Source organism: Giraffa tippelskirchi, chromosome 4 (assembly GCF_054371585.1).
Source record: "Giraffa tippelskirchi isolate mGirTip1 chromosome 4, T2T-mGirTip1v1.2.pri, whole genome shotgun sequence".
Taxonomy (NCBI): domain Eukaryota; kingdom Metazoa; phylum Chordata; class Mammalia; order Artiodactyla; family Giraffidae; genus Giraffa; species Giraffa tippelskirchi.
In genome coordinates this window covers 137,879,151-137,904,043 of record NC_137278.1, presented here as the reverse complement: position 1 = coordinate 137,904,043, position 24,893 = coordinate 137,879,151, and the positions used below count along the sequence as shown (strand labels likewise).

The 24,893-nt window shown below is 34.6% G+C and overlaps 1 protein-coding gene across 1 annotated transcript in view; it reads right to left on the bottom strand.

Annotated features, from left to right (window-relative positions):
* The window catches only part of ADAMTS20 (ADAM metallopeptidase with thrombospondin type 1 motif 20), a 195,783-nt gene that overhangs the window by 66,943 nt on the left and 103,947 nt on the right, over nt 1–24,893 (bottom strand). The window contains exons 20-28 of the mRNA XM_081593614.1: nt 23,488–23,698; nt 23,185–23,349; nt 22,296–22,460; nt 19,347–19,466; nt 18,635–18,742; nt 17,721–17,885; nt 17,334–17,624; nt 16,389–16,550; nt 14,652–14,828 (exon numbers count right to left, since the gene is read on the bottom strand). Of these exons, the coding sequence (XP_081449740.1) occupies nt 14,652–14,828; nt 16,389–16,550; nt 17,334–17,624; nt 17,721–17,885; nt 18,635–18,742; nt 19,347–19,466; nt 22,296–22,460; nt 23,185–23,349; nt 23,488–23,698 (1,564 nt within the window). The remainder of the gene's footprint in view (nt 1–14,651; nt 14,829–16,388; nt 16,551–17,333; nt 17,625–17,720; nt 17,886–18,634; nt 18,743–19,346; nt 19,467–22,295; nt 22,461–23,184; nt 23,350–23,487; nt 23,699–24,893) is intronic.

The following is a 24,893-nucleotide window of genomic DNA, read 5'->3' as shown; positions in this document are numbered from 1 at the left end:
AGAAACTACCTGAGCATTTAGGGGGAAAAAAGTCATAGAACTTTTATATAACTATTCAAGCTTGAGAGAAAACATAATAATTGGAACTTAAAAAAAAAAAAAAAACTAAGCAAATTTTTAAAGAAGGCAATCATTAACTCTAGGAAAATCAAAGAGTTATTCAAGAAAGGAGCAGTGCTTCAAAGTACATTACTTGACTTCACAGTGACATAAGAAAAACTAACTATTGACTGAATCAAAATTCATTTGGGCTACTTCCCTGGTGGTCCAGTGGTTAAGAATCTGCTTTACAATGCAGGGGACATGGGTTTGATCCCTGGTCTGGGAACTAAGATCCATGTGCCATGGAGCAACTGAACCCCCATGCCATAACTACTGAGTCTGCATGGAGAACACTATTCATTACTTTATGAAAACATGAAAAGCATGCTTCCCAATTTACTTTTGACATAAAGTTAGAAGGATTTATTTAACTGACAAAGGATTAATTTCCAAAATATACAAGTCGTTCATGCAAATCAATATCAAAACGCAAACAACCCAATCAAAAAATAGGTGGAAGACCTAAATAGACATTTCTCCAAAGAAGACATAAAGATGGCCAACATGAAAAGATATTCAACACCACTCATTATTAGAAAAACGCAAATCAAAAGTACAAAGTGGTATCACCTCACCCTGTCAGAATGGCCATCATCAAAAAATCTACAAACCATAAATGCTGGAGAGGGTATGACACAGAGAACTCTCCTACACTATCGGTAGGAATGTAAATTGGCACAGCCACCAGGGAGAACAGTATAGACATTCCTTTAAAAACTGCAAATAGCACTACTATATGACCCACTGATTACACTACTGGGTTCATAATCTGAGAAAACCATAATTGAAAGAGACCCATGTACCCCAATGTAAATTTGCAGCTATTTACAACAGCCAGGACATGGAAGCAACCTAAATGCTCATCAATAGATGAATGGATAAAGAAGTTGTGGTACATATATACAATGGAATATTACTCAGCCATAAAAAGAAATGAATTAGGATCATTAGTAGTGATGTGGATGGACCTAGAGTCTGTCACACAGAATGAAGTATGTCAGAAAGAGAAAAACAAGTATCATATATTAATGTATATATATGGAGTCAAGAAAAGCAGTACAGATGAACCTATTTGCAGGACAGGAATAGAGATACAGATGTGGAGAACGGACATGTGGATACAAAGGGAGAAGGAGAGGAATAAATTGGGCGAGTAACATGGACAGATATACACTACCATGTGTAACATAGATAGATAATGGAAAGTTTCTGTATAACACAAGGCACTCAGCTCAGTGCTCTGTGATGGCCTAGAGGAATGGCATGCGGTGGAGGAGGCTCAAGAGGAAGGGGATATATGTATACTTATAGCTGATTCACATTGCTGTACAGCAGAAACTTACACAGCATTGTAAAGCAATTATACTCCAATAATAAAATTTTAAAAATAAATAAAATGAATCCTTTCATGGGAAAAAAATTAAAAAATAAAATTCAGATATAAGAATTTAAAAAGATATGTGAATCCAAAATATTATAGAAAAATAGAAGTTCTATACTTTGCTTAAAAATACCTACTGCTATGGATAAATAAAATAATTCATAACCCTATCATATACTATACATATTAGGCTTATACTGATTTAAGACTAGTATAAAAAAAGACTAGGTGGCTACTAGGAACTGAATTTTGATGCAATATTGATTATATTGGACACAGTGTTCATATCAAAGGCGGCAATATTCTTTCTAGCTATATTCTTAACAGTTAGACCATTTTTGCCAATGAATGAAATTCCAGATGTCAGATTTTGCGAGTAATTATAAGGTGATTGTGATGATTGAAGAGCTGAACAAAATAGATATATTTAATGAGGAAAACAGAAAAATAGCTGCCTTCAAATATTTGCCCTGTGTAGGATGAATTTGATTTATTCTTACTTCAGGGTGCAGAATGAGAGTTACAGGTGCATATTTCATATATATCAATTTCAGCTCAAAATACAGAACAGAAATCATATAATTTTCCTAGAAAGAAGTGGGTTATGTTGTGTTATGTATAGTCTCCAACCTTTAAAAATGTTCATCAATATGGAAACTGTGTATAATTCATATGAGAAACTTAGTAATGTATGCTTCGTGTAGTAGGATAGGAAAGATGAAATTGTGAGTCTTTCCCAATTTTAAAGATATAATACCAAAAAATGTAAGAAAACAGTATTTTAAAAATATTTCAAATATCACAATAATTAACTCTTCAGATATATATATTTAGGGGTTTATTTTAAAAATTGCATTATGTACTAAAATGAGAAAATACAAATTTATGCACAGGTGAATAATAGGATATCCTTTGGTTGGAGAATATGCCACCCTTTAATTCTTAAGAATTTCAAACCAATTTTATAGTTTTATATTGCCTCATTTACTATGACATAGGTATCAAATGAAATCCTGAAGTTATTCCCAGACTTTTAAATTTTAATTTCTGATAAAATAGTTTTTAAAAAATAATCTGCTTTTTATTACAACAGATGTAAAATAAAAACATTCCAACTAATTTCTCCTTTAATAACTTTTCTAGAAATTTCCTAAGCACTCTATATGGAAACATTTTCCCAACAGATAACGAAGTGAATTTTATTTACAAGTTTTCTCAATATTTTGACTTTAAACGTAACTATAAAGAAATCCTCATAGTTTGATATTGACACAGTCATAGAAAACTTGAAAGTGAAAGTGAAGTCATTCAGTTGTATCGACTCTTTGTGACCCCATGGACTATACAATCCACAGAATTCTCCAGGCCAGAATACTAGAGTGGGTAGCCTTTCCCTTCTCCAGTGGAATCTTCCCAACCCAGGGATCGAACCCAGGTCTCTCACATTGCAGGCAGATTCTTAACTTGAATAAAATATTTAATTTCATAAAATACAAAAAAAAAACTCCAGAGCTCTTCTCAATATAAACCATAATCTTAAATGGCCTATTTAATATATCTAAATAAATACCATATACTTCTTAGCAAAATAGAAATTTAGATATTAGGATGATTTTCATGTTTAAGTTATGCATCAACAAAAATAACTAGACTTTCATTCAAAGTATGCATACACATTAAAGGTGCTGAAATAAAGAATAAATGAGAATTCTAAACTTAATAACGTCAGAAACCATATCTATAAATGTTTACTGAATAAATGCTATGTAGAAAAAATGTATGAGCAAATACACACAAAGATGATTTAAATATGCAGTTTACGTTATCTGAATGAGGTAGAATTGGATGAACTTTAGTTCTACAAAAATTATACAGAAAGGAAAGCTTCATCTAATTTAGATCTCTTTCCTCAAGATTTTTGATGTTGTTGTTCTGATTCTATGGGGTACCCTGTGGGTCAGCAGAGATGAGAAGAATGCAATCTTCTGGTTGCATTTAAAATTAAGATCTTGCAGCAAAATGCTGACTTGGAAACAGGAGCCCATAGGAACTCCTACTGTTCTTTTGAGCTTGGACACTGATGTGGGAGGAGCCAAGCCTGGTTATCTTCCCTATTCCAAGATGTGAAAATGCTCCAAAGGCCTAAGAATAAACAGTAAAAAAGTTTCCCTTAGGTGGAAGGGTGCAAACTTTGGTGGTAGAATATGGAAACACTTTATTAGTGTGGCAGTAAAAATTTCCATTTATTCTTTCATTCTTCTATAAAGACTATATTCTCACAGAGCACACATCACCATTTATACAGTATAATTTGCAAATTTTAATTCTCACACTATATTTAATGATATCCCAAACATAGTGAATAATCTTTAACCACAGAAAATGCTTTTCGGTTCTACCTGTCGAATATATTATATTTGAGTTTGTTTATGATGGGTAAAATCTACCATGAGAAAGAAACTTTTGTGAATGTTTATATTGTTGTTGTTTAGTTGCTAAGTTGTGTTTAACTCTTTTGAGACCCTTTGGACTGTAGCCCACCTGGCTCCTCTTTCCATGGGATTTTCTAGGCAAGGACACCAGAGTGGGTTGCCATTTCCTTCTCCAGGGGAATCTTCTCAACCCAGGGATCAAATCTGTGTCCCCTAGATTGCAGGCGGATGGTTTACCACTGAGCCACCAGGAAGCCCGAATATGTTTATACCCTGAAAAAATTATAGCCTATAAACAAAAATGGTTCTACTGTGGATGAGCCTTTTTCTGGCAATTTTAATAACTGGACCAAATTTATGTTCTCCAGAAATCTGATTGCTTGTATTTTCAATTATGTTCTTATTTAGATTTTGGAACTAGGTTCAAAACTGACCTGGAAAAGGTCAGTTTTCTTTCCAATTCCAAAGAAAGGCAATGTCAAAGAATGCTCAAACTACCGCACAACTTCACTCGTCTCATACGCTAGCAAAATAATGCTCAAAATTCTCCAAGCCAGGCTTCAAAAGTACGTGAACCATGAACTTCCACATATTCAAGCTGTATTTAGAAAAGGCAGAGGAACCAGAGATCAAATTGCCAACATCCGTTGGATTATCAAAAAAAAGCAAGAGAGTTCCAGAAAAACATCTATTTCTGCTTTATTGACTATGCCAAAGCCTTTGGCTGTGCAGATCACAAACAAACTGTGGAAAATTCTGAAAGAGATGGGAATACCAGACCACCTGACCTGCCTCTTGAGAAATCTGTATGCAGGTTAGGAAGCAGCAGTTAGAACTAGACATGGAACAACAGACTGGTTCCAAATCAGGAAAGGAGTACGTCAAGGTTGTATATTGTCACCCTGCTTATTTAACATATGCAGAGTACATCATGAGAAACGCTGGGCTGGAAGAAACACAAGCTGGAATCAAGATTGCTGGGAGAAATATCAATAACCTCAGATATGCAGATGACACCACCCTTATGGCAGAAAGGGAAGAAGAAGTAAAGAGCCTCTTGATGAAAGTGAAAGAGGAGAGTGAAAAAGTTGGCTTAAAACTCAACATTCAGAAAACTAAGATCATGGCATCTGGTCCCATCACTTCATGGAAAATATATGGGGAAACAGTGGAAACAGTGACAAACTTTATTTTCTTGGGCTCCAAAATCACTGCAGATGGTGACTGCAGCCATGAAATTAAGACGCTTACTCCTTGGAAGGAAAGTTATGACCAATCTTGACATCATATTAAAAAGCAGAGACACTGCTTTGTCAACAAAGGTCCATCTAGTCAAGGCTATGGCTTTTCCAGTAGTCATGTATGGATGTGAGAGTTGGACTATAAAGAAAGCTGAGCACCGAAGAATTGATGCTTTTGAACTGTGGTGTTGGAGAAGACTCTTGAGAGTCCCTTGGACTGCAAGGAGATCCAACCAGTTCATTCTAAAGGAAATCAGTCCTGAATATTCATTGGAAGGACTGATGTTGAAGCTGAAACTCCAATACTTTGGCCACCTGATGGGAAGAACCGACTCATTGGAAAAGACCCTGATGCTGGGAAAGATTGAAGGCGGGAGGAGAAGGGGATGACAGAGGGTGAGATGGTTGTATGGCATCACCAACTCAATGGACATGAGTTTTATTTAGTAAACTCCGGGAGTTTGTGATGGACAGGGAGGCCTGGCATGCTGCAATCCATGAGGTAGCAAAGAGTCGGACATGACTGAGTGACTGAACTGAACTGGAACTAGGTTAGAGTTATATTTCCTGCTATCTGTGGGGTCGCACAGAATTGGACAGGACTGAAGTGACTTTGCAGCAGCAGCAGCATTGATAAATTACACATTAAAAGAAACATTTGTCTCAAAATTATGATAGTCATAATTAAATGTATAATTTGTGTCATTTTAGTCTTTTCTTAACCAGCTATAATATGTCTCTTGATACATTTGTATTTTTACCCTCCACATATAGTGCTGTGTAACTATCACTAACACATTCTAACTGCTAGGTAAATATCCAGTACTTCTTAGTAGATCAGTGATAATACAAATGAAAATATATGGAATCTTTAAGTAATGAGCCCTACGTCAACCACTTTACCTATTGTTCCCTTTAATACTAAAAAATGTTCTCTTTAGATAGGCACTATTTTATACTCTTAGAAACAAAATGTTAGAAGTGTTAAGTAACTTTCCAAAAGTTACTCTGCTAAACAATAGCAATTTTAACCCAAACCTAGGTGTGCTACCACAACTCTTAATCTCAAGACGTAGGAGAGACTTAATATTTAAAGATTCAGTAGGCTTAAGAATAATACTATTGCTTCAAAGCTTTTTTGGTAAATGAAAAGTTGTATTTCTCTTGGTGAAGTCAAGATTATATTCTCTTACATGAAACTAATACAAAACCAAGCTATACACCATCAAATGGGCTCTTCAATCTGCAGTTTGTAATCCTAATACTCTTAAGTCCTTGATTCATTGCCCCAAATGTTTACTCTCTTCAAACACAAACTTAATTGATCTGATAATTATCAATCATGACTTTTCTCAGCTTTATTATCTTGACAATAAAGTACTTGACAAGGTTTTCTCTTATACATCTTTTCCTCCCATTCGCGAAGTCCAATAGTTCCGTGAATCTCTCCTCTACCGGCTTCATCTACTCCACTAGTTTGAGTGTTGTGAGTCATCTGTAAATATGTAATAATAACTTAATGGTCCCTAAATCATCACCCTAAATTTTTAGAAGAGTCCTGTCCTGGATTTCTCTAGTCTCTCATGTTCTGAATGTTTTCATGATGAGAAATGCATATTATACATCTTCCTAAAACACCATTGTGATCCTACTCCAAAAAATTCAATGGCATATAAAAAAACTTACAGAATTTTCAGTTTTTAAAACTCTCAAGTATAATACTCATTGGTCCTCCTTGCTGTGGCCCAACTCATATTTCTAACTTTATTCCTGCCCCTTGTCTCTCACAAACCAACTGACACCAGTCAAATGAAACTACTTTTTTGGCCTCTGCTTTGCTTAGAGCGGTTTCCAATTTGGTACCTCTTTTCCCACTTAAATCCTGTCTCTCTATCAGGGCTCATGCCTTCTTCAGAAAGTCTTACGTTTCTCCAACTGGATACATAATATTTTCTGACTTTCCATGACATTTATTTCTGCCTTGTTACAGTTATTTGTGTGTGTATTTATTTTTCCCTGAACTATGAGTCCTTTCAATACAGTATGCCATTCTTATTCATCTCTAGCTTTTTTAGCCCAGTGCCTATTAAGGATGGACTCTTTATAACCTTGAATGGATTGATGGGAGATTTTTTTGGCAACTCAGTAGCCACCATTCCCTTCATAGTTACTTCCAAAGTCTCTGCGTTTCCCTGGGTCACAACTGCAAAACGTCAAAAGTTCAAGAAGATTGAAAATAGCTCAGAGTGGTCTTAGAAGATCAGCTTAGAGCACAGTCACAACTGGTATAGAATTTGTTATGTGATCTACCAAAAGCTTTGTAATACTTCATTGAACTATCACAAATATATGAATATAATATGATATATATATAATATATATGATACCAGTTTTAGTACAAAGGTCATATTACAATAGGACATGATAGAGTAACTTCCTAGTGGATTTAGGTACATTGGTGAGTTTAAGTACAATCTTAGGGGTGGGGGAGTACAACCAGGAAGCAGATGATGGTGTCTATGAAAACAAATTACATAATTCCAGTCTTTACTGTGTAGTGTATGAGATTTTAGAGATGTTACTGAACCTTTAAGTTTTAAGTGTATCTCAGAGACAAGGTGATTCAATGGAGTAGCCAAAACATTTTTAATAATTTCTGTTCACATTTGTTTTTACCTAAAATAAGAAAATAAGCTTTACTATATGGAGTTATATGTCAGCCTGATATGTCAAGCATATAATACATCAGGTATCCTGGCCGGGAGATCATCACTTGCAACTCACTCTCAGTGTACTCACCACATGTCACACACACCCATTTAGGAAGATGAACGATTATAGTTACACATTTATACATTTGTAACACTGTAATGAGATGAGTGTCATGACACACTGTGCTGCTTTTTTTTTCTGTTTTAGGCCCAGTGTGCTAAATCACTTCAGTCATGTCCAACTCTGTGTGACTCTATGGACTGTAGCCTGTTAGGCTCCTCTGTCCATGGGATTCTCCAGACAAGAATACTGGGGTGGGTTGCCATGCCCTCCTCCAGAGTTTTATACATTGTATTCAAAGTACTAAATGGGCTCATGAAGATGAATTAATTACTAACTCTATTACAAAAAGAGGCTTGTTCAAAATTTGCCGAATTTTTTCTATGATAATGATAAAAATGTGATACCTGTCACTTAAACAAATAGACTCATAATCTCTCTTTAAAGTAAAGGAGACATTTAACACTGGATGAGAAAACACTGCTTTTGGGGGACTTTGCTGGTGGTCTGGTGGTTAAGACTCTGAACTCCCAATGCAGAGGATCTGGGTTCAATCCCTGGTCAGGAAACTAGAGCCCACCCACCTCAGCTAAGAGTTTGCATGCCACAACTAAGACCTGGTGCAGCAATAATAATAATAATAATAACTGAAATTCTTGGAAGTATTTCTAGTATTTCTAACAAATCTATGGGATTTGTTACCATAAATATACCAACTATAAAAGCTCTCCATTGTATATTTTTAAAACTTTGGAGCAAAATTTTCTAATATATTTAAATTGTTTCCAAATCTTTCAAAGTTTCACTGAGTTTTAACATGATTTGTTAAAATACAAAGATATAACACCTTTTAGTGTAATACTTTTCAAGAAGTGAATGACAGAATGGAAAATGGAAATCTGTCAAATTTCAATAAATTTTTTTGAATAACTAGAATATTGGATTTAAATTGAATTACTACTTGATAACAGGAACATTCAGTGGTAATGCTACATGGAGATATGCACTTTTGCAAAGTAATTTTTTCAGCTATGGAAGCTATTGAAATCAGATATTGGAATAAATCAGACTTTTGAACCACTCTAACTGTGCTGAACAAAGATTTCAAACTAATGAAAATAATGAAACATTCTACCACTTTTTAAAAATGAGATGGCTATAACAATAGCTCACTATTGAAAAAATAGAGAAAAATTTTATTATCCATAAAATTAAAAATATATTAAATATTCATCTTATCCTCTTAAATTTTTATCTATTCTATAAATTATATTTATATATTAGTTTATGCTTGTAATGTATAGATATATAATAATATATAAGGGTATATGATCAAACTATTTTATCAAGAAATATACATATAATTTAAAAATTAGAAATTAATTGTCTAGAAATGTCAAATAGACTTTTAAAAATATTAATGTTTGATTTTGTTGTTAATTATATAGGCACTAAATCTTATTCTCAAGCTACCAAAAGTTGATACAAAATTATAACAAAAAATCAGAGTATCTAATAAATGTGCTGATATTAATAATGCCTATATATCTTATATATAGTCTTATATAGCACATAGATATGGTAGAATACTGAGACTATGTCCTTCTAAAACATCTAAAAATCTATTTCCAGAGATTCTTAAATATCCTGAAACACTATGCCTGGAAAAATAAAATTACAACAGAAACATGATTGTCTATTTTTTAATATTAAGAAAAATACACATATCACCATTTAATGATAGAGTTAACTTTAGTTAACTACAAACTATAGTTAACTATAAACTATATAAACTTTTAGTTAACTATAAACTGTAATGATAAAGTTAACTTTTTAGTTATTTCAAATTACACTCTAACTTCACTCAACCAAACACACATACAAAGTGTCTTTTTTACATTCTCATCATTAGATTGTCTCCTTCAATTTTGCCTACATTGCACATGTCAAAACTGCAAGGTCCATTTGTGCCTCCAAAACTGTTTTCAAAGCATCACAGCTAGGGCAAACTATAAATCAGTCCACATCCTCCCTTTAGGTGACTCATGAAATCTACGCATACACAAAAAAGAGAAAAAGATGTTGCAATTGCACAAAATCTAAGTATTCTTCTAGCATAGAGACTTCAACACCACTCATCTCTTGCCAGGTTGTAATGGAATATATCATACTAGTTTAGGCTTTCTAGAAGGATTTGTTGGAAGAATAATTTGTTGTCAAGTACAATCCTTATTACAAATTCTTGAATAATTATAGTCTATTAAGCCCCTAATATTATGAGTCTTCAATATTATAAATCACAAGGTTGTTACTGAAAAGTGATAGGAATCCCATTCTGCTTCTGATCATCTGTTTATTTAGTACATTCACCACTAAACTGCAAATTCCTTGTACACAGAGATTGTGCCCGATTTACTTCTAGTGACTAACATAATGCCTATGACATGTAGGGAATGCTCAGAATTTGGGGGAGCTACTGAATGTACCATAGAACAGTGTGGCAGTATAACAAATAGAAACGTTATTTCAGTAGATTTCCATGATAAATTGGTAATGAAGTAGATTTCCAGCCCTTTGCTATACTTACGTGTGTCTTTTCCAAATTTAAGAAAATAACCAATTACTATAGTTTTACTGAACACTCCTCTTTACAAAGAATTGACAGCTTCTTGAAACCATTTCCCCACACATTACCTTGTTCCTCTGGCTGCTGCTGGACTTAGGAGCAATGGAGGCAGTAACAAGTTCCTTGAGTGCATTCTACCTTAAGTGGGAGCCCAACCCCTCTGCTCAGACCCTCAATGTTCTTTTGTTACACAAAACTGTTAAATTGACAAACTGCAAATTTACTTGGTGTGTGCAGCTACCCCATGCTCATTTCTGAAAGTGTTTTTATTTGGCGCATTCCATTGTATCTTAATAGAAATTTAGTCATACACACGTATACATATATATGTTTTAACACAATGCTACAGGAGGGTACTATTTTAAAAAAGAAATGCTTTGGGAAAAGCACTAGGATTAAGAGGGTTCAAGTAACAAGCTTTCATCTTTTTAAAAAATATTGTCTCAGTTTTAGAAGAAAAAACAATCTTAAATGAAAAAATTATTTTCTTTACTTCTGTTGGATCATCATTAACTCCAGAAAACAATGGAATGCACATTATTTTCTTACCAAATATAAACTGATTTTATATACAGGATGAAAACATTCTAGGAAAATGAGGCACTTAAATGAGGCCCATGAGGGAATATAGAGAAATTAATATAAATTTATTTAAAGAGCATTTACTAAAATAGTTTAGGTTACAATTAGGGCCCCTCACTTTATAAAAGAAAAATAAAAATTTTACTCACCTTTTAAAGACTATCCTGGGCATGAGTACATCTATTAATTTACTAAGTAAGTTTGCTTACACCATCAATTTTTATTTATTATTTATAATATATGAATATTAAAATTCCTAGTATTTAAAAATTGATAGCTAAACAATAAATTTTATTTTTAAAAACCAATGTTAGTTTCTAATAGTATTATATAAAAATAGCAGTAGCTTACATACATACTCAGTAAAATTATGAAAACATATACTATTCAACAATTAAATGTTTAATAGAAAAATTAACAATTTGTTATTTGAAAAAACCATCAAAAGAAAAGAGGCATTCTTTACAATACAGAATCAGTTCAGTGACTTAAAACATTTTAAGTATTGGTTCGAGGAATAAAAATACAACATACATGTGAATTAAGAAAAGCACAAGGCCAACAACACATCATTAATAAGCAAGGGTTAAAATACAATCACTTCACATTGACTAGTCACAAAAATGCAGTCATTAACAGATATATGTTAATATTTCTTTCTTTCTTTAATCATGCTTATAAATTATTACAATGCAAAGTTTCCAACAAGGAGAAAATTTAAATGTATATTTACAACTTTATTCCTAGCTACATTTTAATTATTTAGCACTTGATATTTTAATTTTGCTTTAAAATGAAAAGTGTTTAAGATTTCATGTCATTCATATATGTATACTTATATACATATACACACATTTTCTTACTTTTCTAACCTAGTAAATAGGATCTTCTGAAATTAAAGTTATCCATTAAAGAATATTAACCTGATATGTTAATAAGAGGAAATCTGGCTAATATGAAAGAGGTAAATTAAAAGGTTATAACTGGTTTTAACAATAAAACTTCAGCTCCCTTGAACCCTTTTAATATAAAAGGCTAATTTAAGGATTAAAATTCTTCATATAATAAGAAATCCAGGAACTTTAATGATATATATTTACTTTATTAAAAGTTAATAAATAAAATCATTGTAATTTTTAAATTATCTTCAATTTATCAAAAAATTTACAGTTCTTTACTAGTGCAAAGACTGAATTAATCAATGAACTCCTTTGTGGAACAGACATGTAATAAACAATGAAGAATTATATACTTGTGTTCTACTATTTTGTAATTTGAAATTATTGTTTTCTTGGTCACTTATTTTTGTGAGGTTGACAAAGTTATCTCTGCAAAGGGTCATTAGTGAATATTTGGGTTTTTCACTTATGACATACCAAAAAATATCATGATACAAATTACTGGAATATAGCATTTGATGCATTCCAACACAATCAAAATTGTGTGAGGTTGTACACTTTAAATTTATACAATATGACTACATATCTCAATAAAGCTGGGGCAAAATTATGTAAATACTATAGTGAATATGTGGAAAAGATTGATAAACCTTAAAATATTTGAAAATATTAAACAAAGGGTCAAAAAATCTAAAACTGACCACAAATGAATATTTGCAATTCCAATATGCTATAAATTTAGGTATTTAGGTATGTCAAATTTTAAAAGTTTCATGATGTTTATTAAATAGAACAAGAATCAACAAACTTTCCCCAGAAAGACCAAATAGTAAATATCTCAGGCTTTGAGGGCCAGTCTCTACTGTAAAAGAAAGTCTCTATTAAGTCTAAGAAAGTCTCAAAAGCAGCTATAGATAATACATAAAAAATGTGCATGACTGTGTTCCAATAAAAGTTATTTATAAAAATAGACAATGGGCCGGGTTTGATAATTTGCTGATCCATGATATAGAAGATCTGATTCAAACCATTTAATTTTAGGAACTTCAATATATAGCACAAAGCAGAAGCCATAAGTAAATGTTTAATGCTTTGTGAATGAATGAATTCATGAATGAATCAGGAAAATAAAATCTGTATGTCTGCTGTCCTAATTGAGGCAAACTCCAAGAAGGCAATCTATGGATTAAGTCTTATTAATGACTAGGCTTATAATTAAACCAATAAAACAAAAGAAAATGTAACAGAGATAGTACAGAGAAAGTGAATTTCCAACCAAAATGACTAACAAAAAAAAATCTATAGGACTTCAAATCTCTCCAATTAGATTGTAAACTCCATAGGGTAACAAATATGTCTTTATATTATCTCGACAGTATAGTCCCTAGGATATAGCAGATGGTCAGTGAACATTTTAAGTACATATGTGAATGCTTTCCATAGCAAAATGCTTTTGTTAGTTCCCAAAAAGTTATGGCTCTCTAATTCTAATGCAGCAATTTAAGATCTTCCCATAAAGTTAAAATGCTCTGCTGTTTTGTATCAGTCATAGTGATTAAAAAGATGAATTTAGTCTGAACTAGAACTTGACCTATGCTTCAAATAGCATGAATTGAAACAGGTTTACATTCCACTGTAAAACTTTGACCTGGGTGAAGCAAAACAAGTGCATACATCAGATTTGGATATAAAATCAGAGTTAATTATTTTCCAAATAAAGAACTGTTTAACTTTATCATCTTAATTATAAATAGATTATAGACTCCAATCATTTTATCACCTGAAAGAAGTATACTTGGTTGTTTGTGATTTAAAATATCAAAATTGACCAAAATGCTAGTTTCAATATATTTATATATTAATTATTCTTCAAAGCCTGGGTAGTTGAAAAATACTAGAAGAAATTAATCATTCATGAATATTTATGAATTTTTGTCTATGGCTTCAAAAAATAAAAAATTAAAACATCCCAAAACACAGTAACTCCACACAGTGGAAGATATGAACATTCATATAAATTACTAATAAATCATACTTTTTCATGATGTATGTAACAAATTGTAAACAATTAATTTACTTTGGTAAGTAAATTTCTCTTTTTTAATACAATATTTTCACATTTCCAAAAAAATACTAAAGTTTAACAATGATAAAAATGTTATTTGCTTTTAGATCAGTTACTAGACATTGACAGACAAAAGCCACAAACAGTTATACACTCAAACAAGACACAGCCTTAACTTGCCATTGTTACAAGCACAATGTTAACATTATGTACAAATGTAAATAGTAAAACATTTTCAATTAATTTGTGGCAAGCCAAAAGTGTACTGGAGAAAACCACTTCCATTAGATTAGTGCTATGGTTCAAAATTCACTTATAAAAAATAAATACATATAAAACTATTATATATATATGTACGTATTACAGTACTTGAATGAATTCTGTTTCAAACTATCAAGCTTAATGACACAAGCCAAGATAGCCAATGGTCTGCTTGAAAAACAAAATTGGAAGATAAAATGTGCGCATCACAATTTATAAAGAGAGAAAAGTAAAGTAAAAGGGACAGAATAAAACAAAACAGAAGGATAAAAATAAGAGTACTATCGTACCGATTTCCATGGTCCCCGATGCCACGATACGTCATCAGGGCAAGCATGTACATGGCACTGTACCACACTAGGTGGCTTGTTCAACATTTCACAGTTTTGCTCTTGTGACAGCTGGCCATTGGGAAACTGACATATTACAAATCTTGATTTTATTCCTCCTCCACACGTTTGTGTACACTAAAAATAAGAAGGAAGATAAAAACTATGTAGCTTCAAAGAGAATATTATGTTGGTTTATTCAGTGATGAATACATAATCAGAACCGCTAAAGCTTAAATTTATCCTTTCTTCATAACTCTCAACATTTCTTCAAAAATAAATCAAAGTTTCAGTTCCATCCTTTTTTTAAAAAAGACAAAATTTTGAAAATTAGTACTGTAGTAGGTAATAACTACATAATGTATGGTATCCTATCAAAAGATGACTATGTATCCATGAAGGGAAATCTAAATTTATAAAGATAGAAGGTGTTCAGTATATCTATTACATGAGAACAGCAGGTGGCAAAGCAACATGTATAATTAATGAACCTCTTTCTGAAACCCACACAGAACTAAAGTCTGGCAGGAAATGTATCAAATATTAAAAGTTCATATCTTTTCACAATTTTTCAAATTATTTGAATTTTCACAAGAATTAACTCACAACTGAAACAGTTACTTTCATTTTGGAAAATAGTAAAAGTATATTTTAAAGACATACTTTATATTTATTAGCACCTGATCAGAAGTGTATCTTTAAACAATGATTTCCAAATGCCCTATGGAGAGAAAATAGGTACTGAAAATCATTAAACAAGGGACTTCCCTGGTGGTGCAGGGGATAGGACACCTCCTGCCAATACAGGGGAGAGGGGTTTGATCCCTGGTCCGGGAAGATTCCACATACTGCAGAGCAACTAAGCCTGTGCATCACAACTACTGAGCCTGAGCTCTACAGCCTGTGAGCCGCAACTACTGAGCTTGCGTATTGCCAGCTACTGAAGCCCATGTGCCTAGAGCCTGTGCTCTGCAACAAGGGAAGCCACTGCAGTAAGAAGTCCAAGTAGTGCAATAAAGAGGAGCCCCAGTTTGCTGCAACTAAGGAAAACTGGAGTGCAGCAACAGAGAATCAGTACAATCAAAAATAAATGAACTAATTTTTAAAAAGTCATTAAACACAAATATTTGACTAATTAAATTAGGTGGCTTGTTTTATTTATCCAAAGCCAATGTATGTGTTTCTTCTTTCTCATGCATAATATAGGTTGAATTAGTATTCATTACAACCATTTTAAAAATTATCCTTATAATCCCAGTGCCTAAAAGAAGGTCAGGACATGAAGAAAATGCTCAATAATTGATAGCTATTCATTTTAGATTCATCAAATGAATGGTTCCATAATAGGATATTAATATGGCCTACATATCACTCTATTTTTCTGTCTTTATATCACTCTAATTTTCTAAGAAATTAAAACAATAATATACTAGTTTTAGAGAGGTATTAGGAAGTCACCTACTGGCTAGCACATAGGATTCTGTCAAAAATCTGGAGTATATATTTCCTATCATAAATGAGTGATTTATACCATGACACAATGTCTATTAAAAGATTGTAGTTTTACTGACTCAGTTTTTAAAAATTCTGTCTCGTATAGTGAAGTAAGATTATTCAACAGTAAGGGTATGAAGCGCTTAACTTTCGGTCTTAGGGGATGTCATAATTTCCACAAGTTTAGCAGAGAGTAGGACTTACTTCTCCCCAGCTTCCATAGTTCCACTGTGGACAAGGTCCTGAATCACAGCGCTTTGACTCTGGGGGTTTGGACGCTGCATCGCAGTAACTGGCACTTTGTCCGTTCTCATCCTGGCAGACCACAACTCTACGTTGCGCACCTCCAGCACAACTGCTAGAGCACTGGAAAGGGTGGAACACAGGAACACACCAACTGAAGATTCCATGTCACAAAATTACATTATAAGACACTAAAACAAAAGGAAAACACTTCTTTGACTCAACTTCAAGCTCTCCAAATTAACCCCCCCTCTTTGGAATCATAACTTGAATAAAGAATATCTGTCAAAAAAACCTGGGTATTACTAGGGGTTTCATTAAAATTTATTGATAGGAAGGTAAAGCTTTAAAGTTTGCCATAAAAAATTCACCCTTGTCCTAGGCATTAAGTAAAACAGAATTCAAGTTTTCAGGTCTCACTAGGAAGGGAAAAAAAAACAAAAGATAATGCTAAGTTTCCCAACTTTCACATTGTTTTTCTTTACTTGGTATCATTAATCTCATACAAAATACGAACCACAATTGTACCTTTTGTACAAAGTAATCATGGTTTTACACTAGCTTACTGTACTGTTAGCATAGTAATTTCTGGGTTTGATTTTTTTCTTCATAGACATTGGTAATCTTAACACTTAAAAGATTTCATTTTTACTATAATGGACTCTTAAGATTTTTTTCAAATGGATTCCTCTGTAATCATAATATCACATTAGTGTATAATTCAATTAGAACTCTAGAGATTTGCAATCTGCATCAAAAATTGCTTAATCTTTTTAAGATTTAAACTACTGATCTTCAGAAATAATTAGCATAAAAGCATCTGATGTCATTATGTACAGATCTGTTAAAAGGCCATATAACATAACAAAATTACAGAATTAGTATAACTCAATAAAGAGGGCTTACTGATCCCCATGGTCCTGTTCTCCACTGGTTTCCTCTGATTGATGGATGGACCCCCTGATTTTGATTATCTTCTGGTTTGTGAGTTAATGGAAAATTCCTGCCTGGAAAATGGCTTGGCTGCTCAGAGGAACTCGGAAAGTGGCTGTACGTGAGAGGGCAGGCTGCCAGATTACATTCTTGTTCTATCACAGGGCGGACTTCAGGGTCACAGTAATTCTCATTAACTGGCTGATGATAGTTGATGCATAAAACTTGTCGAGTGATTTTTCCACGGCCACAGGAAGCTGAACACTGATCACAAATTTAGCCAATAAACTGCATTACCTCAAATTTCAAATATTATATTTAAATTTCTCATTTCACTTTTTTTTGCATAAAAGTACTTACAGGTGACCAATTCCCTGTTTGCCACTCTCCACAAGGGCTAAAACAGACAGCTATTTCAGCTGGTCGGGGTAAGTGGGCACAAAATGATTCATCTGCTATTCCATCATGAGCATCACGACAACTTACATAGCGGGCTTGATTTCCTCTTCCACAAGACACAGAGCACTGAAAAATTGAATCATACCAAAGTATTATACAAGACACTCATGCATCCCTTACACATGGTTGTTGTTCAGATTTCTAAACCTCAAGATTCTTGAAAAGATTTAATTTATAAATATTATCACCTGGCATCACTTCTGAGTCAAAAACAGGGCAGTGAGTATTCCATTGAGTTTAAAAAATAAACTTCACAAATCAGATGCTTGTTATAATAAAACAAAACACTCAACTTTTCAGAATAGTGATTAGCTATTTGTCAAAATTAAAGAAACAGAAAAGATTATAGATAAGAGAATCTTAAGATAACATGTAAGACAATTCTGAAAGACCTAGGTAATAGCAAAGATAGGATCTCATAATTAAAATATTCAGAGAATATATGAAACTTAAAAATATATCTTTCATATAAGACTAAAGAAAGTGTATATTCCAAATCTAATAAAAGTATAATATCACATCTGTTTCTCATAACAACCTGTGACATAAATATTATCATCCTCATTTGGTAGGATTAGAAAACAGACCTAGAAAACTTAAATTCTTGCCCACAGAAACAGAGCTCTTGAAAGACAGAACAGGATTTAGTCATTAAATTACCTAATTCTAAACCCTATGCTCTTTCAACACCATCTCCATCAAAATACCTGAGAATGAATGCATATATTAATTTGGCAAATCTGGAGCAACTATCTTGTGGATGCCTGAAAGCCTCCATAGTAGAAATACTGTCTGTCTTAAAGAAATTCACTTACCGGGGTCCAAGAACCATATCGCCATTGTGCTATCTTTCTCATGGGAACAGCTGGCAAGGAAGTGGCCCCAATTTTAGGGATAGCTGGGCAAGGTGCAACAATACAATCCTGTTCAAAAGAAAAATGGACCTCATAAAACATTAATGAATTAAACAGTCTGATTGATACTAAATCCTATACTTCATTTCTTCTTTCAATTATGTAAGTCAAGAACAGCTGCATAGCAAACTACAAATTAGCGATGTAAAGATTTTTATTTTCCAAAAGTACAAAGTACTATCAAGGGCTAGAATTGGATAGTATGACTCTGAAGGCTAAAGTTTGGATCATTCTGCCTGATGATTTAAAAAGAAAAGAGAAATGGCCTTTCAAAAATATCACTGAGCTGAAACCTTCTGAATGAACACAGATCACCACCTTAAGCAATACGACACCCTTGAGAAGTTCATTATACTCATAATAATGCATCATCCTTCTGTAGTTCAAAGGATGGAAACATAACTTAAATGAGTGATCCAATATCAGATAAAGAGTAAAAACAAATCCATCAATAAAGCTGGCAAAACCAAGAACAATAAATTCTCTGATGCCTACATACATTTTTAAGGCATATGTGTTTAAGTGGAAAAATACATATGGTAATAATTTTAACTTCAATAATCTTCCTGTATCAAACATTTTGGTTTATAATCCATGGAGAGGTGTCGTTTACCTGCCTGTCACTTGGGCGACTAGCTCCATGGCACAGTCTGTCATCTAGCACTGCACTAAGTAGCTCATTGACACATTTCACAGCACGCATCTGGTACCCCTGTCCACACGTGGCTGTGCACTGGAACAATATAAGCAGATACCGAACATCATTGCTCATACATTACATAAACTTAATTTTCTTAAAATGTACACAGTTAAGAATCTATTTTCGGTAGATATTTTTATTAGTCCTTTATTCCAGATTCTAGACTTAAAACGAGTAAATTGAATCAACATACATCTTTATTCAAATTTATACAGATACTAATAAAACAGGCAATGCCAAAGAATGCTCAATTGCACAATTGCACTCATCTCACATGCTAGTATAGTAATGCTCAAAATTCTCCAAGCCAGGTTTCAGCAATACGTGAACCATGAACTTCCAGATGTTCAAGTTGGTTTTAGAAAAGGCAGAGGAATCAGAGATCAAACTGCCAACATCCGCTGGATCATCAAAAAAGCAACAGAGTTCCAGTGGGCCTTAGGAAGCATCACTACAAACAAAGCTAGTGGAGGTGATGGAATTCCAGTTGAGCTATTTCAAATCCTGAAAGATGACGCTGTGAAAGTGCTGCACTCAATATGCCAGCAAATATGGAAAACTCAGCCATGGCCACAGGACGGGAAAAGGTCAGTTTTCATTCCAATCCCAAAGAAAGGCAATGCCAAAGAGTGCTCAAACTACCGCACAATTGCACTCATCTCACACGCTAGTAAAGTAATGCTTAAGATTCTCCAAGCCAGGCTTCAGCAATACATGAACCGTGAACTTTCAGATGTTCAAGCTGGTTTTAGAAAAGGCAGAGGAACCAGAGATCAAATTGCCAAAATGCGCTGGATCATCAAAAAAGGAAGAGAGTTCCAGAAAAACATCTATTTCTGCTTTATCGACTATGCCAAAGGCTTTGACTGTGTGGATCACAATAAACTGTGGAAAATTCTGCAAGAGATGGGGATACCAGACCACCTGACCTGCCTCCTGAGAAACCTGTATGCAGGTCAGGATTCAACAGTTAGAACTGGACATGGAACAACAGACTGGTTTCAAATAGGAAAAGGGGTACGTCAAGGCTGTATATTGTCACCATGCTTATTTAACTTATATGCAGAGTACATCATGAGAAACGCTGGGCTGGAGGAAGCACAAGCTGGAATCAAGATTGCCGGGAGAAATATCAATAACCTCAGATATGCAGATGACACCACCCTTATGGCAGAAAGTGAAGAAGAACTAAAGAGCCTCATGATGAAAGTGAAAGAGGAGAGTGAAAAAGTTGGCTTAAAACTCAACATTCAGAAAACTAAGATCATGGCATCTGGTCCCATCACTTCATGAAAAATAGATGGGGAAACAGTGGAAACAGTGGCTGACTTTATTTTTCTGGACTCCAAGATCACTGCAGATGGTGATTGTAGCCATGAAATTAAAAGACGCTTACACCTTGGAAGGAAAGTTATGACCAACCTAGACAGCATATTTAAAAGCAGAGACATTACTTTTCCAACAAAGATCTGTCTAGTCAAGGCTATGGTTTTCCCAGTGGTCATGTATGGATGTGAGATTTGGACTATAAAGAAAGCTGAGCATTGAAGAATTGATGCTTTTGAACTTTGGTGTTGGAGAAGTCTCTTGAGATTCTTTTAGACTGCAAGGAGATCCAACCAGTCCATCCTAAAGGACATCAGCCCTAGGTGTTCACTGGAAGGACTGATGTTGAAGCTGAAACTCCAATACTTTGGCCACCTGATGCGAAGAGCTGACTCATTGGAAAAGACCCTGATCCTGGGAAAGATTGAGGGCAGGAGGAGAAGGGGACAACAGAGGATGAGATGGTTGGATGGCATCATCGACTCAATAGACATTGGTTTGGGTGGACTCAGGGAGTTGGCGATGGACAGAGAGGCCTGGCGTGCTGCGGTTCATGGAGTCGCAAAGAGTCAGACATGACTGAGCTACTCAACTGAACTGAATTGATGCTGAGAAAGATTGAGGGCAGGAGGAAAAGGGGACGACAGAGGATGAGATGGTTGGATGGCATCACTGACTCAATGGACTTGAGTTTGAGTAAACTCCAGGAGTCGGTGATGGACAGGGAAGCCTGGCATGCTGCAGCTCATGGGGTCACAAAGAGTCGGACACGACTGAGTGACTGAACTGACTGAACTGAAAAAGTTATCATGTAAAACTATCAATAGAAGCTTCATATTTTGGTGGCAGAGTCAATACAGTTTAGGGAAACTAAATACTTTTCAAAATTCACCTGGAGTATGCATGTCACTTAATATACTAAGTAAATTTTGAAGAGATAAAGAAAGAAAAGAACAGGACAGAGTTAAAGGGCAGATGAGAGCAGGTTTCCTGGCAAGTGTGGCAATCTGCACAGAATACTAAACTGCCCACAACTCATCCATCAGATTATCTCCTAGCCACCTTTTGGCAAAACTTCCCAACAACGCCTACTCTAAATACATTAGAGAGAATAATTTAGGCACCAAATGTGAAAATGCTTATAGTTTACATAAAGTTGATGAAAGCATAAATTGTTTTTTGAAGTACAGTTGATCTAACAATGTTATGTTAATTTCTGGTGTCTAGCAAAGTGATTCATATATATATATTTTTTCATATTCTTTTCTATTATGGTTTATGGCAGGATACTGAATACAGAAATTTGTAGTATTGTGGTTAACAAAAGTGAGTTAAAAGTCAAAGCTAGAATATTTACCACAGCAAAATTAGCAGTACTGAAAAAATTGTACAGGTACGAATTTACATTTCAGGAATCTTTCTCCAAAAGCCACCCCAAAATTAGATGCAGCCACTAAAAGACTGAATATAGTACAATTCTGTGCTATTCTGTAATGACGGATTAGAGCAGAAATCCATATACTGTCATATACTCACAGAACCCCAAGGTCCTACTTGCCAGGAAGTACATGCATGAAGCTCACAGGGTCTCTGAGACTCAGGCTTGCTGCTTGGGTCACAGAAGCCATCACTCAAGTGATCTTCATTCAGTTGACACCACACCTGCCGTTGCTTTGTTCCTTTTCCACAGGTAACCAGACACTGGAAAAATATAACTGACCATTACTTTCAGTATTAGTCAACACAAATACCCCCAGAAAAGTAATGATCAATTTGTATATTCAAAGACAGTTAAAGACCTTTCTTAAGGACATTTTCCCTCCACACCTCAGAAAAACCAGAGATATTCATGGGGTAAAATCAGCCACCCCAAACTTCTGCTGCCCAAATCCCAGCGCAACACCTACTTGTTCCAGAAATAAAGGTACAAAATTGACCTTAGAACAAGTATGTATCTCAGCCTACTGTGCACATCATGAAAATGTACTTAGTCACTCAGTCGTGTCTGACTCTTTGTGACCCCGTGGACTGTAGCCTGCCAGGCTCCTCTGTCCACGGGGGCTGTCCAGGCAAGAATACTGGAGTGGGTTACCATGCCCTTCTCCAGGGGATCTTCCCAGCCCAGGGATCGAACCCAGGTCTCCCACATTGCAGGTGGATTCCTTACCATCTGAGCCACCAGGGAAGCCACCAGGAAAGCCCCCTATGAAAATGGTTATAGATTAAACACCAATTATGTCATTGTTGGCCAGACACTGTAAATAGCTTAAGGACAAACCATTTTTAAATTTTACTACCTTGATGATACAGTTATTTACCAAATGATAAAGAAAACGGAAATATTTTTTGAATTACATAGCCTTCCATTACAAAGATCTCCTGTACAATGTTATAATAGTTCTAAGCCTCAAGTGTTTAATGTTACCTCACTCCACTCACTAGTGGCCCAACTAGGACAGGAAAATTCATTGCAATTCTCTATCGTCACTCGGGGAAGTTCCTGGCATTCTCTGTCAGCAAGACGGTGGCCAAAGTTATTTATACAGTAAGATTCTCGAGATCTCTCCCCTCCTCCACAACTCCTGGAACACTGATTAAAAAAAGAAAAGTGGTGAAAAATGGACACAAAATAAAAATTTTAACAAAACGCTACTCTGAAGTGACAAATATTTAATTAGACGTAAAATAAAGGAGCAACTTTTCTTAAGCTATACTTTTTTCTTTGTACCTGAGACCATTCTAAATAATGCCACCTTGTTAAGACACAATCACCATGGCAGGGTTCTCGGGTTGGAGGTTTAAGTTGGTCACCACAGTAGTGGTCATCTACTGGAACAGTTTGTCCTTTATGAATGGAATACTTCATACAGTGGACGTCCAGTGACTTGTATCCTTGACCGCAAAGGGTTGAACATTCACTTTTGCCAATGATGTGCCACCTACAAAAAATGATGTCATTATGCTTAAGAGGTATGCTGATGAACACAATTTAAAACATGGATTCAGAAAAACTCACACATATTATTCAATTTTAAAAATTATGTTAGAATTTATGGACAAGCCACAATAAAAATATTTGATATATCATTGATTTAGTGATGAAAACTTCTTAGAGATCATAAAGTCCAAACTTTCATCATATAGATGAGAAAATGAAGCCCAGTGATGCTGTGCATTCAAATGGTATATATGCTTGGCTTCTGTCAGAAATTTTACTTTTCTCTAAATAAGATTTAATATTTACTCCAAATCCATAAAAGCTGGAGGTAGGAAACCAGCACTACACCCAGGCATTTGGAGGAACCCCAAGCCTCACCGTAGAGGAACCCCAAGGAAATTTTGGTTCTCTTCCTAGGCATCCCAAGCCTCTCCCTAGACTTTTGAAAACAATTGATTGAGATTGAGGTTACTTGGTGGCAGATTTCAAACTGTACCCAAATATATCTGACCTATAATCAGGTGGTGTCTCCCTATGCAACATCTTTATTTGACTGAGGATCAGAGAACATCTGGGAACATGATTACATCAAAAGCCTTTAAAAGTTGGTAAACTTGTCTTTATTTTATAAAGCATATCACATTTTCTCATGAACTCATATAATCTACTTCTGGACATGTTTTCAGAGAGAACATTTTTTTTTTTCCCACAGGTAAAATCTGCCAGCGTTAGCCAAATTATCCCAATTGCACTATAGCAGTCTCTCAGTATGAGCACAGCAGTATGGCAAAGAAGAGAATTCATGGAGCTTCTATCCATCTGAACAGCATCTCAAGGATTTCATTGCATTTCACTCAACTGCAAGGCAATGGATGCAACTTATACATGCCATTCTACCACTAGCCTCCCACCATATGTCTCCAAACAACACCACAAATACATAAAAGTTCTCATCCTTGCTAAGTAAAGGAGATTCTGGCCACCCCTGAATGCTGACTGTCACCTGCTAGATGGGGTTATTGCTCTTAGCTTCACTGTAAGACCCACCACAAGAAAACAAATGACAAGAATTTTAGAAGAAAAAACTTGCCTGCCATGATCTAGGATTTTGTCACTTAATGTTTAATGGATAAAATGCTGATAATATAGATGAATCAATCTATTGATTCTCTAATCCTCAAACTTTAAAAGTTTAT